Below are 16,525 nucleotides of genomic sequence, written 5' to 3'. Positions count from 1 at the left end.
AATTTGGCTCCAATTACTTTCATACGTTCGGTAAATTTGATAGGCCGAATAACTGCCTCCTCAGAATATACGTACTGTTTTAGATGGTAGGGACGACGGTAAGTAATTTAACACGCAAATATTGGCAAACGTCGGGAAGTTAAAAGGAAATAGCGTGTATTTTGAGAATGTTGAAATAATTTTAATAATGAAAAGTTACGGTAGTTTTAATTAGCCCTCGAAAACGAGCTAGTACGTATTTGGATAACGCCCCAGAAATCATATTTATACAAGTACAAACGAAGACACTCCCCACCACTTTCGATTTCATAAATTTAATCTATCATTGAGGTCATATTATAAATGCAAGCCGTACATTTAATTCTTAAGTCCCTCGATTTCATTGAGCCCAATTTGGGGAGCAAGAAACTTCGGATTTATCAGTTTCTTAAAAATAAAACTGCTACAAATTTCCATCACATTTTCCATTTAAATAGGTTTATAGAGCTTGTATTTTATTTTAAGAAAAACGTGGAAAAATTCTCAAAAATTGGGGATAAGGCAATAAAAAGCACGTCAAAAAAAGCCATTAAATAGATCATTTATTTGGCACTGTATAAGGTTTCGGTCTTATCTACAATCGTTAGGCTAAGAAAGTCGAGAAGGAGTCATTTAAATCACCAGCAAAAAATATCCAAGACAAAACGGTTCTTTGGCAGAAGAAAAAAATAAGGAGATGGTGTTTGTGTAATGAAATTCGACCCCGATGAAGCGTCGATTTAGCCGAGCATCCAAGCGTAAGCTCAGAAAGTATCGGATTCCGTTGAACGAAATCTAACCCTCCAAATAACCACTAACTAACAGCAAAGTCTTTCAAATTAACGGGTGTCAATAGCGCATTTCAAGATAGCCAATTATAAGAATTCCAAGGCGATATAAATATAATTAAACGCGGTAACAGGACGCTTTCAAAATTAAATAAGTTTGGAAAAACGCTTAGATAAAAATTGGAAAGGGTTTGTTCTCTCTGGCAGCCCAGTATTATTACAATGCAATGGGATGCTGAATCTAATTGTAATTCGCTACGCTTTACGAGTAGGCCATTAGTCAACGCGAGAGAGGTATAATCTAAAGAAATAATAGGAGGCCTCGGCTCTCCACGCAATGAAAAGCAACGACTGTAAAAACTGATCATTTTGACACAAAGTACTTTACTTATCCCGTTTGGAATTACAGCAAAAATCACAACCCGAATACCGAGATTGCCTCTACAGACACAAATACCAAATTAGACTATCTTATCCAACGGCAGCGCCCCCCCCCCCCCCCCAAAAAAAAAGATTGTCGAATTTTTCTAATACAAAAACCAAATATTATTAAATTCAAATGACTACCGTGAAATAATACGTAAAGATGAGTGTTAATAAATATACACACTTTTCTTCAAATAAATTGCGTGTAATATACGAGAGTATTTTCTAAGAAATATAATTTCAAAACACGAAAGTTATAGCGCGCATTTCTTTCTCTCTTTTGCCCTGCAGAACCGAAAAATCTTGTTCGGAGTTGTTTGGCTTCATTTTTGGGAGCTTTTCGATTTACCGTCCACACGAGGGGGGGAGGACACTAGAACAGGAAAAGGAGGGAATTTCGGCAGAAAAAAAGCCTTAGAATCGTCCTACCCGCGAGGCAACCCTCCCTCTCACCTCTCTCTTTCACCATTTCTGCTGTCCCTCCTCACGCGTTTCCTAACTTCCACAAACTTCATATCGGAAAACACGAATTATTGTCGCGTTCACTTCGATTTAATTTGGATTGAGCTCTAGATTAAACGGGATGCGCATTATGATGTAAAACGTGGTGTAGTTAAAATAAATATTGGGGTTTAAAACATCTTTTTTTTTTCTGTTCAGAATAAATTATTTTTAAGTATTTGTATAACAATGACCGCGCTTTCAATTTGCGCTTTCAATCTAAATTATCACGGCTAAGCAATTATCTAAAATCTTTACATAAAACGATACTAATAGCATTAGTTCCTTGTGTCAATATTACAGTAGGACTAATGTGATTTGACCTGTGACAATTTGCAAAATTTAATTTGTACGGGATAAACTTTACCTTAAATACTATGTAAATTCCCATACTTTAATAGTATAGTAAATATCTTTACCTTTGCTGTAGCTTTCTTATATCTTGTGATAGCCAATTGCATAAGGTCTCGCACAAGCAAATCCCCGTCTCCACAAGGCACAATAACGCGTACATTGTCAAAATTGACAGTCACTTTCATCGTTGTATTTTATATATTATCCACTTATTTCGATTTGATACTGGAGGGGTTATCTTCCTTCACGCATTTATCAGGATTGAGAATCAGGAATTTGAGCAATGATTGTGAGCTTCCTTTCTTAGCTTGCAAGGCATGTTTTCCTTTGTGACACTTTCTCATGTTTACAAAACGCTGTTGAGTTTTGATATCAAGCTGCCCTTCATAAAACTATCCCAAATCTCCATGGTTATTAATACATTTTGCATTCAATCCGGCAATTAGGTATTACTCAATATTGGCAAAAGAAAGTCTGACAAGTGACAACTTCAGTCTGCAGCAAAGAGATCCAAGTGGTTTACGGTGGAAACTCGAAGCCTTTGCAAGCGTTCAATCTAATTTTTACCTTTCAGCCTTCAGGTAGGTACTCGCGATCCAAGGCCTTCGGACAAACTTTTTTTTAAACTTGACGGTTGTAAAATTCCCGAGATTAATCCTTAGTTTACGTAAAGTAATGCGTTGTGTAACTTCTTAAATCGGCATTATTCTATAGATGTATCACAAAATAACTTTCTAGACCGGAGTAACTGTTATTTAGTGGCGCCGAAAACACAGAAAACAGCCTCTCACCTTACCTTTCCGCCGCTTGCTAGTTGTCTGCCACTCTGCCGTGAACAAAAACCCTCGCTTAATCCAAGACAATCTCATTGGGTGAAAAGAGCGAGCAGCCTGTTTGTTCACAGGTTTCACTGTCCAATCAATATGAAGGATATATTTTTAAAAAACCCAGCCATGTGCTTGTTTTTTTTAAGATACCAAATGAAATCTAAAACCGAGACTTTGGATTTTTAAAAAGCGAATATCAACCTCATATTTATATCAACCTTCTATATTTTTAATAATGAGTTATCGTTTTACGCGATTAATTAAAAATCGTTTCTTGAAACCCTATCGCCATCTAGAAAAATAAATCGAAAAATTAAAGATAGTACTGCCATCTATCGAGTAAATTTTATGAAAAAATTAGCATTTCAGATTCTTGCGTCCAGGGATGCTAGATAGGGCTGGAAAGCAGCCAATTGGGCTTCTTTTCAAGAACACTGGCTGGAAATAGAAGGGTTGGCTGTTGGCGGAAAATTGGGCTTTTAGTGTCTTTAGTTTGGGCTTTTTGTACTGATAAAACCGCCAAGAGCCAAAATCCATTAAAATTAAAAAACGAACTAAGAAACCGCATGGGACTCGTATTATTAGAAAGCGTTTTGTACTTGAGATTTGGCCTGGCAAGTTCCAGCCACCATTAAACTTGATTGAAAGCTACAACTCGTAAATTTACGATTAAGATACCTATGTATTATATGTGTTTAACTTTCAAATAAATAAAATGAAAAAATTTTCCGGCAAATCTTTGGGCTACTTTTCAAAATAAGGATTGGCGATTTTTTGGGCTTTTTTCAGTTTTGTTTTGGTGTGTAAAATTTCAGCGTTGCCAAACGTACTATAATTATCGTACATGTCAATAATTTTAAGCTAAATTACGAGGCGTACTATAATTTTCACTGCGTACTATATAGTACGTTATTTTCGATAATTCAACCAAGATGTACTATAATTGTACAATAATTTTCAAATAGATGACACTAACGAAGTGACATTTGATATTTAATTTATTGAGATTTTTATGTAAGATAGTTTTAAAACAAGTGATATTTAAACCAAGTGAAATTTTTGGTTCATAGTTCCTAATTCAAAAATAACAAATAAATAAATATTTCTTTATTAATTTCTTGTTTCATGCAAGTTTATTTACTTTAATTTTAAGCTTTTACGGTATTAAAAATCAAGGTAGGCCTATCTCGTATAAAAAAAAATTACTCAACCCAACAATCAGTAAAAAAATTAAATTTAGCGCCCATTCTCGTTGCGTTGCTAATGGAAAATCAATAATTTCATGGTTCTAGTACGATAGCTTGATTTTCGGGACCTGGCAACGATGGGTGGGCTTAGGATTCATAATCTGGCATCCCTGCTTGCGTCGTAGCAGAGACTCTAGTCGTAGCAAAGAATTTCACAAGAGTCCTTCACGAGTTTCGAGTTAAGACGTAATTTCTAAAGCCTAAGCGTATATATTATCTAATCCAAAGGATGTTGGGGATTCGGACTTTGTCCAAGAGTCTCCCAAGTATTACAGACGTTATCAGACCAAAATTGAGGGTTGTAACGTCGCAGTATCATAACAATGTAATTGACCACTATGAAAATCCCAGGAATGTTGGATCTCTTGATAAAACCAACAAAAGAGTGGGAACTGGTCTTGTTGGCGCACCAGCTTGTGGTGATGTCATGAAGCTGCAGATTGAAGTCGATGAAAATGGAAAAATTAAAGATGCCAAGTTTAAAACATTTGGGTGTGGATCAGCTATTGCGTCAAGCTCTTTGGCAACTGAATGGGTCAAAGGAAAAACTGTTGATGAAGCTATGGGAATAAAAAATTCTGATATCGCTAAAGAGTTGTGCTTGCCTCCAGTGAAGCTGCATTGCTCAATGCTGGCTGAAGATGCCATTAAAGCTGCTTTGAAAGATTATAAAATTAAAAACAAGCAACAAAATTAATTGCTGAAATGTATTGGTAATAACCAAATTCTGAGTCAAGTTGTAAATTATTTAGTAAGCTTAATAAAACTTTAGAGATACATTAAATATCATCCGTTTCTTAGCAATTTCATACGCAAACAGTATTGCCAAAATTATTTATTTGGCTCAATAAATTAAGTATAACTCTTGATATTTCTTTAAAATTGACAAATTGTATTCTTCAATCCATTTTTAAGTTTCAACTCTTATTAAAAATGTAAATATTATTGCTGATAAAAATGAAAAATAGGAATTTCAAAAAACCAAAAGGTTTTGCACTTAATTGGACTAGAATTATCAGGGAACAATAAGTATATCTTCACTTCTATATCTAGGAACTTTAAAACAATACTACTTAAATAATAATTTATTGTACATAAAAAAAAGGCTTCGGCTTTAGCTGACCTATCTCTGCATGAACCTAAATTAGGAATTTTCCTAGGAAAAAAAACGCAAGTATCTGAACAAATGTGTGGAGAAGTGGTAGGAAGAATGAAAAATTTATGATCAATGAGAAATAGTCTTCTTGCTATCAGTGGGCCACCTTCCAAATTTCATAGAAGACCCAGCTGAAAACCAAGAATATTTGTATAAATTATAGTTTTATTTCAAACATTAGTTTTACTTCTCCATGAACGATGGAACAAAAGCTTTGTGACTTTTAAAGTACACTTTCACTGGAAGTCTTTTAAGTAGTTGCTCGTACGATGCCAATCCACTAACCGCGCTTTCCCCAGTTGCCTTAAATACGCAAAATTAATATTAATACTCTAATTCTTTAAATTTAGTCACTTTTTAATACGTGATTCAAATATCTCCCATCTGGTTTCAGTATCTTCAAAGACATGGATAGAATTTTCTCTATGAAAGCCCACAACTCATCTTGTGGGAACGTTCCGATGGGAATATCAGTCAAATCGTTGAATATCACATCAAATGTTTTCTGATCTCTGCCGTATTCCTCCATTTTCTTAATGCAATCATCAACTATTACCTTTGATTAAAATGAAATGAAAATTACTCTATGAAAATGTACGATTAAAATTTTTTACTTCGTAGTTAGACCCTGTCAAAGAGTCCAAGGAATCCCCGCATGCTCCCCTTAAATGAATGCGACAAAGGTCAATAACCTTTTGGTCTATTTAAAGTTGTTCCGTTAAGGAAATTATTCGTAGATTCGCCGTAGTTAGATAAAACAAAGTACCATAAGCAAAAGGATATATCAACCATAGTCACAAATTTTGGAGACTCTTTTAATAGCTCATGCAGAAGTCCACCATCACCACCACCAAGAATTAGAATATCCTTATTTTTATACGAAATTTCACCAAATTTCATTAAACCTTGGGTATATGCTATATCTTTTTCCGCTAAATCTTTAGGAAAGTGTAGAATGATATTATTAGTACCACACAAAAAGAAAAGCTACGCAAATGAAGGATATTTACTCTGAAGATCATCCAGAAACAGAGTGTTACCTACAAAATTAATCGATACAATTCTGTTATGCGTTTTGGAATATTAAATATTTGAAATACAATAAACTTTGCGCACCTAGAGTAGGAGAGTGAAATATCTTGATATTTTGGAATGGCGAATCAATATCAACTATCAATTCATCAAAATCGTATTCTAACACTCTTTCATCGGAAGTGGTGAAGTACCTCAGCCCTCTATTACCATGTTTTAATATGGGGATTCTTTCAACTCTAAGCTCCAAGAGGTTCTGTAAATTTTTTCTAAGGTCTTCAGATGCCTAAATGCATTGGAAAGATTGCATTAATCATTGGCTTAGCTACAAAATTTCATTATTAATCAAACTTGGTTGGTTAATATAGCAGTTGGATTCCATTCGTCAATTGTAATAGTCACAACGCCAGTAGCTAGTATTTTCAGGACGCATGATATACTAAAAGAGTAATAATGTGATATTCAATATCACTCTCATAATAAAAATAAAAATAGTAAAGGCTTACTTGAAGCAATCTGCATCACCAAAAAAAGTAATTAAATTAGGCCCATTGAAGAATTGTTGCTGGATTTTTAAATTAAAACATTTTAAAGCGTTTTCTACTTTCTTTGCAATATCATCTTGATACCCTACATCAATCAAGATAATAAAAGATTAAAAATTTATTTAGCTCAATCATTTATCTCCAAAATTTGCTACAATTACCCTTATTGGAAAACAAATTCGTATCCACACGAAATTCTAAAATGGATGTTCTAATCGCAGACATTATAATACTATTAGTTTAATTATATCACGATATAACACGATAAAGTATGTGAAAAACGGTAGAAATCAAACGGTTAATGCCGAATCTCTGCATGGGGTAAAAACTAAGGGGACAATGGCTTCTTGAAAGAGATCAGACTTCAGAGCCGGTTTCCCCATTCAGCATTGGTTCAAATAAGTCACGTGTATTTATCCCTCTTGTTAAGCACCTTTCAAAGATCTACCCTGGATCAGAATTGGGACTCGGATTCAAAGAGGAAAATATCACTCAAAAGCGAGAGTAAAGTGGAGATATGACAGATATGCAGAAATACATGTGATAATTGCATTTCTGGTAATGGCACTTGGTCGACTAAAAAAGTAAGTTTTATTGGTGTAGTAAGCTTATAGTGTAATAAGTGAATACTTTTGGCTTGTTCTGGAACGAAAGTTGTACACTGTACACCTTTTACACTAAACTGAACTATTCGCTTGTTCTGGTGGAGATAATTATTCTACACTGTGAACTATTCGTCAATTTCAGAGTAGTGGGGCTACACTTTTTACTGTTCCTCAAAAGCGGAAGTAAGGAGAGTAAACTGACAAAATAGTCTGCTATACAGAAATTATCTGCTAAAAAAGCCACCGGCAGCCATTTTGGAAAAACGTTTTTACTCCAACTAGTACTCGAACTATTCGCCACCACATAATAGGAGTAAAAAACGTCATAGGGTTGCTCTTCTTACCCTACTCCGAAATCCCAGAACAAGAGAAAAGTATCGACCTAATTTAGAGCAAAAGGTGTACTCTTTTAGTCCCAGAACCAATGAGGTAGAATAAATAGAGATCCAAATAATCTGGGATTCGCGGGACACGTTTTATTTGAGTAGGATAATTACGCTTAAGTTTCAATTTTATATCCAATCGTTTTGGCGCCATCTGTTTCTATAAGCAGACACTTTTGCAAAATATATAAAAGTTTATTTTTCCAATAACCCGATAGATGGCGCCAACACGATTTGATTGAGTTCATTTACTAGGCCTAACCATTGAGTTGGAAATCTGGTAGTCGCGGGACAAAAATTTAGCTCCAAATCTGAAACGTTATCACTCGATGATGTTTCCATCTATCTCTAGCGGTGGGAATCATTAAAGCCTGAAAGCCAAATCCACGAATATCATTCTGATTTGTGTATTTAGTTACGTGGATTTTACTTTCAGGCGACGTTGTTTCGCGCGAAATTGACAGTGTTTTGTGACACCCCCCAGGACCGTGCAGAAGTTTTCGCGGGTCCGTCTTCTTCAAGTTTAATCGTTCTGATTTGCACCCCCCCCCCCCCTCGAGCTTCTCCGATGGCACCCCTTGCTGCCCTGGTACCCGGGGCGGACCGCCCCCCCCGCCCCCCCCCTTAGGCCGCCACTGAAAATGCATAAGAAGCATTAAACTGGAAAATCAAGGGGCCTCAAATAAACGCCTTATCTTTAAAATTGAGTTGCTGGTTCAAAGGTGCCTCAACCATGATCATATTTGACCATGATGAAACACTTCTCCCATGTTTGACCAAGAGGTTGGTTTGAACTATATCATTTAAATTTCCCCGTCCCTAAAGTAATTAACTTTTACACCGACTTAAAATAGCGAAGAATATTAATGAGAAGGTGAAAAGGGAATACATTAGGAAAATACTAAATTGATATTGTTCAAAGGCCAAAAGTTATTTTCATTCTAACAGTTTGGAGTTATGTTAGAATAATACAATATTTACCTTTTATTATAATCATAATATTAAAGGTTATTTTAAGTTTCTTCCCAGTAATTTAAATATCTAAATACAAATTACCACTAAGATACACGTGAACACGTGCAAAAAAGAATATAAGCAGACGATATTTGCAAAAATATAAATTTTTGGAAAAGATAGAAGGCGCCATTGCCGAATGATAAAGTTTACAGTAAGTGAAGAATTTGTCCCGCGAAACCCCGATTTCTGAAGCCGTAATTGTATCTCTAGTTATATATTCCCATCATCAAAGTTGACCGTGGTCTTATTCTTATACATATTTGGTTACCATGGTAACCAAATATATATAAGACCGAGCTGATTGTTTCGGAGTTCGGCGAAAAATGGGTAAACGCTATTGACTACACTCGAAGCAGTTATTTCGAATCTAGGGTACGAGGTGTAAGTATTATCTTTGATTGTAGGACCTCTTTATCATTTCCCGAAGCTCGCAAAACAGTGATTCTACCGCAATATCTAATTTTTTTATGATTCCCGAGATAAATTTTAGTAGAATTTTAAGGAATTTAAAAGTTAACATTCCCAAATGTTTTCACTAATTTTAATATTTGAGGAAAAAGTATCCATTTAGAGAAAACTAACATTTATTTTGATAAATAATGATGAATTATTGAACCGAAATATAAAATCGACTATTGAAAACAAGTCTCTTCACATCTAGTAGTAATATTTTTCAAATTTGAGATCTAAACGCTGTCGTGCGGAGTTTATCAACATTTCTGATTAATTACGGGCGGTACTGGAATTTGCTTTCAAAAATAGTACTATCTGCTTTAATACTGGTCAACTTAATATATGGGATATTTATATTTCAGGCTGTAAAATATCAATGATAAGTAGATTAGTCCATAATTAAAAGGGATAATATAGCTAAATCCTAAACAAATTTGAATAAATTAAAAAACTTACTAATAACTCGTACCAATAGGTCTTCGAGCAAAAAACGCGAAACTCGGATCAAATAGATCTTCGAGTAATAAACTAAATTAAAATTAAATAAAATAGCCAGAAATTCCAACGGTAGACCGGTTTCGTTCTATTTGGAACTCATCAGTACCGTGCGGGAAATCTGGCTGGCGACTGTCAAATCTAAAGGAGAAACTAAGCCTAAACATTAAAAATTTCAAAAGGCGTTGCATATAGCAACGGAAAGCCGAAAAGGGGGGAGTGTGGTGGAAAATAGAATATACGATAAGTTAAGTTAGAAGAAACCACCTATGGACTGTGAGAAGGATGATAAAATACGCGAAAAAGTAGATTAGTCCATAATTAAAAGGGATAATATAGCTAAATCCTAAACAAATTTGAAGAAATTAAAAAACTTACTAATAACTCGTACGTTGTTGTTTGGTACGTTCAACAACCTTTGGCTATATGCTCGATTATGTATTATAAAAACCGTTACAGTCCGTTTTTGATCAATTTTTGCATCTTCCGGTTGTGACGACACGATAGTTATTGGAAGTGTATCCTATAAACCTGTTCGACAAGCAGGTTTTTCTGAATGTCTGGCAAGATTGAAACACGCTATACGCACACGTAATTTTTTGTTAGCCGTCCTTATGATTAACTTTGAACGTTTTGGCTTTCATCAACCTTTTACGTCACCATCAACAACTGGAACTAAATAAGAAGTGTCGAGATATTCTTCGATTTTCAATTCTCAACGCAGACCATGTGTATCAGATTTGTAGCCCGGTGCACACCACAGCCAAGGCAGCGAGAGAACCCTACCGCTGACGGTCCCACCTTCGACGCCAGCCGCTCAACCCAGCAGAAGGTGCAACAATGGGACGACCAACCCCTCACTTCGCGCAAGGCAGTGGGATTAAGAGCGGATGCTATAGCAACTCCAGCCGAAACCCTACCGACGTAGGTAGAGAGCCATGCCCTTCATAAAGAGCTCCAAAAGGGGAACGACGGGCACAAAGCGGTCCAAATAAGTAACACGGCACAGCTGGCACCGGACACCCGGTGTTGCCCTAAAAGGCCGGGAAACAGGACCACTACGCCTCATACGGAGACCCGCCACCCCACAGCAGGCTACCCGGTCCTCCGAGGCGGCCAGTTTGCCTGGACCCTCTCCGTAAGCCTGAGCCCAGTTTCCGGCCCATACCTGACCGAAGTCAGAGGTGGAGATAGGACCATTTGATCAGAGCGAACATCTCCCAGACCGCCCTTATGGGTTACAAGAGCCGGAGCCGGACCCCGACTCCCCGGTAAAGCCACCAGTTATTGCACACTCCAACCCCTTAAGGGTCGCTCAACGCAGACCATAACAAGTCGGCCCAGGCCGTAATATTAGTTCGAATGGGCAAACCCATACACCCTTAGTATACACAGGTAGGCAAACTAATACAAAAGCTGTTGACGCTACGTGATTTCTTATCGTTTGATATATAAATTGCCATCCTAAGTTAAAGAGTAGATGCCGACCACCATCAGGAGACCCGGGTGGGAAAACTGATATAAAAGATGTTGAGCCCATGTGATTTCCTATTGTTTGATATATAATTTACCATCATATGTTAAAGAGTGGGCACCGCCCACCCTCAGGATACGCGGGTGGGCAAACCAATACAAAAGCTGTTGAGGACATGTTATTTCCTATCGTTCGGTATATAAAATACCACCCTAAGTTGAAGGATTAAAACTTGGGCGCCACTCACCCTCCGGATACGCGGGTGAGCAAACCAATACAAAAGCTGTTGAGGCTATGTTATTTCCTATCGTTAGATACATAAAATACCATCCTAAGTTGAAGGATTAAAACTTGGGCGCCACCCACCCTCAGGATACGCGGGTGGGCAAAGCAATACAAAAGCTGTTGAGCCCATGCGATTTCCTATTGTTTGATATATAATTTACCAATCTATGTTAAAGAGTGCGCACCGCCCACCCTCTGGATACGCGGGTGGGCAAACCAATACAAACGCTGTTGAGGCCATGTGATTTCCTATCGTTAGATAGACGGAAAGTAACAAAGGTGAAATAGGTAAGCAAAACACGACGAACATAATTCTTTTAAATTATTGAAATTAGTGGAAATATGATTTAAAGAAATTCTTAAACTGGGATTCAAATGGGTTTATTTTAGGAAATTTATACCAAACATTTGGGTAGTTTAGGCACCAAAAGTCATGTAAATTCGCAAATTCATAAAAACAATACCCATGAATTTATTAGCTTGTTTTTTTCGATCACTCTCCCTTTAAGGGGTTGGTCGGAGGGGGCGGAAATTAACGGCACTGCGTGCGCGTCAAAGAGTTCTATCGAATGAGACAAAACTTGTTTTTTCGGTCACTCTCCCTTTAAGGGGGTTGGTCAGGGGCGGCTCAAGGGCCGGGCAACCCGGGCAACTGCCCGGGGCGCCGGTTTGAGAGGGGCGCCGAAATTGAGTTGTGAGCCTTTTTGGTTTACCAAGAATCGGATTTGTTTATAAAAATTTTAATGAAAGCATAACAATTTGAAAAATCTTTAGCTAATTGGAAATACAAACTGTTTTACCAGCCAAAATGTCCAACATCGTCGATGAACGTTTTTTGCGACTATTTTTTTACAATAGTAAATAAACCATAAAATTACGGTGCATAGTTCTGACGGATAAAGCATTTTCCTGGTATTTTCATTATAAACCAGGGTATATAATATGAAGAAGAAAAAGTGGTTGGGCGATAGTACAAGAATAGAAGGGTGTCAGAATTTTTAGCCCGGTGTACCTAGCAACAGGGGCCATACCACCGGAAGCCTATCATCATAGTGCCCTACGCCAGCGTCCCCAAGCCCGGACAGGTGACAAATCCAGCGAGGGGCTAGCCAGTAAGAATTTGCCTGTACACCAATTACGTAATCAATAATGAGTACAGATGAGTACACATGATTACGATGAGTACAGAATGATTACGATGAGTAAACAGGCAACCCAAATCTTTAAAATTGTTACAGATGAGTAATTAAGTACGGGGTAATTCCAATGAATACGCGTGATTACAGATGAGTACGAAAATTACAAATGATTACGGGATTACAAATGAGTTCAAAAGATTACCAAAGATTACAGTTAGGGTGAACACCGATTACGGGAAGTGGTTAGCCCCTCGGGTAGTAGTACCCTACTACTGATGGTCGCACCTTTGACGCAAACCACTCAACCCAGCAGAAGGTGCAGCAATGGGTGGACCAATCCTCACTTCGCACACAGCCGTGGGATTAAGAGTGGATGCTATAGCAACTCCAGCCGACACCCTACCTACGTAGGTAAAGAGTCATACCCTTTGGAGAGAGCTCCTAAAGGGGAACGACGGGAACACAGCGGTCCACATAAAACGGGCACAGCTGGCACCGGAGATCCCGGTGCGACTCCAAAAGGCCGAGAAACAGGAACAGAATTATCAAAATTATTTTAAGCACTAGAGGAAGGTTCAGCCTAATAATAAAAATATAATTCAATTATGTAATTGTTAAACGTTGAACGAAAAAGAGGCTTTTACTGTATTCTTCCCCCTTAATCTGTCGTGTGTCCGTGGTTAGCGTTAGTCACTTCTATTTTACGCGCACGCGCAGAAAGCCATTTATTAGTTTCAGTTAAATAGTTTTAGTTAGATAGATATTAATTAGAGACACGTTGAATTGAATTAAGATTATAAAAAAAGGAAATTAAGAGAATCCGTTGAAGCAGAAAAGAAAGGGACAGCTTAAAAAAAGTTCTTAAGTGTAGGCCTTAAAAAATCCCGCCAAATACTGTTTTAATTAAGTTGTTAAAGCAATAAAGCGTTCTATCAAATAGGCCCAAAACCGGCCAAACGTTTCATACAGACTATAGAGCTAGTTCATCAGGACTAACAAAGTTTGTTATTCTTTGGTTTAAGAGAATTTATCTTATATCCTGTCTTTATATGAATATTTTAGAGACGTACCTTTAAGCATATGTAACATAATTGCTCAGTAGTATGCCACTGTACCTTTATTCCATTCAAAAATCTTCACTAACGGTTTGTTTCACCACGAACCAGTAAAAAGGTGGACTACGTGTCTACGTTAGATTTTAACCTTTTTATTCATCCTAGTAATTTTGGGAATCACACTATTGGCTACTAAAATATTTATTTAAGCCAATGGAAAACCTCTAAATTGAGAAGGAATTTTTTGCGTCGGAATTTTAGTCAGCCCAATCATGAATCTATTTAAATAGATTCATGGAATCTATTTAAATAGATTCATGGCCCAATGTAGCTTTATTGAAATTTATAAACTCGCTCGGTTTGTGCGGATGAAGTTAAATACTGAGTAGTTTAGAAAAATAAAAGGAAAATGACCAATACGGTTCGGTTCAGAGATCACTTTCCGAAAATGAAATAAGTAGTCGAAGTGGGATATTCCACCAGCGTTATTAAATCCCATACCAAGCCTAGAAGAGTTAGGCCCGGTTAGGCCTAGGCTCAAAAGAATCTGCAAAGACTCCAACCTTTTAAATGCGCCAGAAAAGATCAACCTGAATTTCAACTATTTTTTCCAATAAACCTGCTTCTTTTATTTTACAATGCAAATTTAATTTAGAACGTGAGTCTCCGAGAACTTAATTAATTGGCAAAATAATTACATTAGCAGAACTTGACACTATATTTTAGCTCCCAAGCCTTGGTTGTTCAAACCGGTTTGTTTACTAAAATAATGGCCGTCGGTTTATCAGACGTAAAGCTATTTGGGCGACGGTATTATCGGCATTTGAGATTCGATGACGTCAAATATGACATAAAATATGATATCAAATATTACGAAGGGTATGTATGACGCAATATCTGTGAAACAAACCGTTAGTGAAGAAATAATGCTAGTGGCATACTTATGAGTAATTATGTTACATATGCTTTTAGGAGTGGTAGCCTGTAGGAGGGACCCTAGGTATTGAAGTACGTTTGGGGTTAAGAATATTTTCATGATCTAAGTTTCTTTTTAAACCCATGGCTTTGAGACTAGTATTTTGCTTATTTACACAAAGTATTGAGAAAGTGATTAAAGGGATTATTTATTGTTATGAAAACGGTAAATTTATAACATGGACATGGTTATGTTTTTTACCGGGGGGGGGGGTAGTTTAATTTAGTCTCAAAATAAAAGGGGCGCCAAAAATCCCCCTTGCCCGGGTGTATAACATTTCTTGAGCCGGCCCTGGGGTTGGTCGGAGGGGGCGGAAATTAACGGCACTGCGCGTTCTATCGTTTGATATAAAAGGTACCATCCTAATTTAAAGAGTTGGCTTTAACGTATTGTTATTAAAGGGGGGTCGAAATTGTGCCCCCTGTTTACCTGACAGACCTGAAACTCCCCATCGGTAAGAGTTGTGTAACCCCGCACTGTAATTCAAACTTCCCGCCACGCCCGTGTCACCCTTCGTGAAAATCCACTGAGTTGGGGGGGGGGGAGGCGAAGTTTGAGGTTCACCTGACCTTAATCGCCGTAAATATACGTAAAATAACGCAGAAAAAGGAATGACAATCGCGACAACTTAACAAGCCAAATCCCCCGCGTCGCTAAAACCGACTAGAAGTTCCAAGTATATACAATCTCTGGATTGGTAAAGGCAGCTATCTGGGTTCGAATCCCGGCGTCGCCAATAATATAAATTATTTTTCGCAGCTCCATCTACCGTGTCGTCGCTTTCCACAACAAACAAACACACAACAACACTTAACGACATTCCGTCCATAGCAATAGTACCACTTCGATACATATATCTCGATGTGGAACTAAAAAAGAAAGACAATTTTTGACTTATTCGCATTCAATTTAAAACTGGGCCGGCAGGCGGCGATACTTCTGGGAATATATTACAAGGGTGATTTATTAATTTGCAAAATCTGGCTGAAAATCGAGTACCTATTTTCCCATACCTCAGACGAGCAGGTCCAGCCCATCGCATTCTGGTATTTTGCAGTCCTAATTCCGGAGAACGCGCGGTAAACGAGTAAAATTAAAACGTCAATGTTGCCCATTGATCTACGCTTATATGGAAGAAGTAACAAAGATTAATAAATTTCCGGATAGTGGAGTAATTTCTTTCGCTACATTCTTAAATTATAATTTAGTCTAGACAACAATATATTAAAAAAAGAAAAAATTTACCGTAAAATCAAAAACTAGGTATTCAAAAACATTTTTTTTATTTGCAGGAATGTTTCAAAAATGTTCGTAGTATTGCACACATTTTTAAATTGTTTTGAAAGTTGTTTCCACATCTGTTTTTACTTGACCATACAATTTTTTATGTACAAACAATTACCTCAGACAACGGACGGTTCCTGATGCGCGATTTAAATAACCTTAATTTTTTCATTATTTTTAAATTCTTTGCCCTATAAATATTTGAATTTCTCCCAGAATTAAATAATTAAAATAACAGCAAGCATTTAAAAACAAATATTTAACAGACTATTATTAAGTAATAAGTACAGGCGGGGAATAATTTATTCCAACTTCTTCGTCAGCCATGAAGCTAGGATTGGCAGAAACATTCACATCTTCTCATGTTTTTCGTAAAATAAATAAAAATTGTAGTTTCAAGATTGGATGAACGGTGGATAGTAGGGAGCCGAGACTAATCTTAACTCCACATGAAAAAAAGACTTC

The 16,525-nt window shown here is 37.0% G+C and overlaps 3 protein-coding genes across 8 annotated transcripts in view; 1 reads left to right on the top strand and 2 right to left on the bottom strand.

Annotated features, from left to right (window-relative positions):
* Positions 1 to 2,999, bottom strand: part of baz (par-3 family cell polarity regulator) — a 42,036-nt gene extending 39,037 nt beyond the window's left edge. For 2 of the 6 annotated variants that reach the window (XM_090156818.1, XM_090156816.1), the window contains exon 1: positions 2,153 to 2,990. In XM_090156818.1, coding sequence (XP_090012944.1) covers positions 2,153 to 2,272 — 120 coding nt within the window. In that variant the 5' untranslated portion in view covers positions 2,273 to 2,990. Of the gene's footprint in view, positions 1 to 2,152 lie in introns of all 6 variants that reach the window. The other 4 variants (XM_090156814.1, XM_090156815.1, XM_090156820.1 and 1 more) reach the window with 4 other exon arrangements.
* A 1,289-nt stretch (positions 3,000 to 4,288) lies between these two features.
* On the top strand, positions 4,289 to 4,945 carry IscU (Iron-sulfur cluster assembly enzyme). Its single transcript, XM_090155985.1, has one exon. The coding sequence runs from the start codon at positions 4,391 to 4,393 to the stop codon at positions 4,856 to 4,858; it is 468 nt and encodes a 155-aa protein (XP_090012111.1). The 5' UTR covers positions 4,289 to 4,390; the 3' UTR covers positions 4,859 to 4,945.
* A 35-nt stretch (positions 4,946 to 4,980) lies between these two features.
* Sms (spermine synthase) lies at positions 4,981 to 7,345 on the bottom strand. The gene is made up of 10 exons (XM_090155984.1): positions 7,056 to 7,345; positions 6,856 to 6,979; positions 6,701 to 6,788; positions 6,434 to 6,635; positions 6,328 to 6,357; positions 6,101 to 6,255; positions 5,932 to 6,021; positions 5,682 to 5,873; positions 5,505 to 5,620; positions 4,981 to 5,448 (listed from the first exon to the last, which is right to left on the bottom strand). The coding sequence occupies exons 1-10, from the start codon at positions 7,117 to 7,119 to the stop codon at positions 5,412 to 5,414; spliced, it is 1,098 nt and encodes a 365-aa protein (XP_090012110.1). The 5' UTR covers positions 7,120 to 7,345; the 3' UTR covers positions 4,981 to 5,411.
* Between the last annotated feature and the right edge of the window lie 9,180 nt (positions 7,346 to 16,525).

This window comes from Leiobunum rupestre, chromosome 8, assembly GCF_980474605.1.
Source record: "Leiobunum rupestre chromosome 8, qqLeiRupe1.1.hap1, whole genome shotgun sequence".
Classification (NCBI taxonomy): Eukaryota; Metazoa; Arthropoda; class Arachnida; order Opiliones; family Sclerosomatidae; genus Leiobunum; species Leiobunum rupestre.
The sequence above is the reverse complement of the archived record's forward strand: the minus strand, read 5'-3'. Positions and strand labels throughout refer to the sequence as shown.

Excerpts from the sequence above, each read along its gene's own strand:
- IscU (XM_090155985.1), top strand. The coding sequence starts at position 4,391 with ATGTTGGGGATTCGGACTTTGTCCAAGAGTCTCCCAAGTATTACAGAC.
- Sms (XM_090155984.1), bottom strand. The coding sequence starts at position 7,119 with ATGTCTGCGATTAGAACATCCATTTTAGAATTTCGTGTGGATACGAAT. Across the intron at positions 6,789-6,855 it reads GGTGATGCAGATTGCTTCAA|TATATCATGCGTCCTGAAAA; the intron begins GTAAGCCTTTAC and ends TTACTCTTTTAG. Across the intron at positions 6,022-6,100 it reads AATTTGTGACTATGGTTGAT|ATAGACCAAAAGGTTATTGA; the intron begins ATATCCTTTTGC and ends GAACAACTTTAA.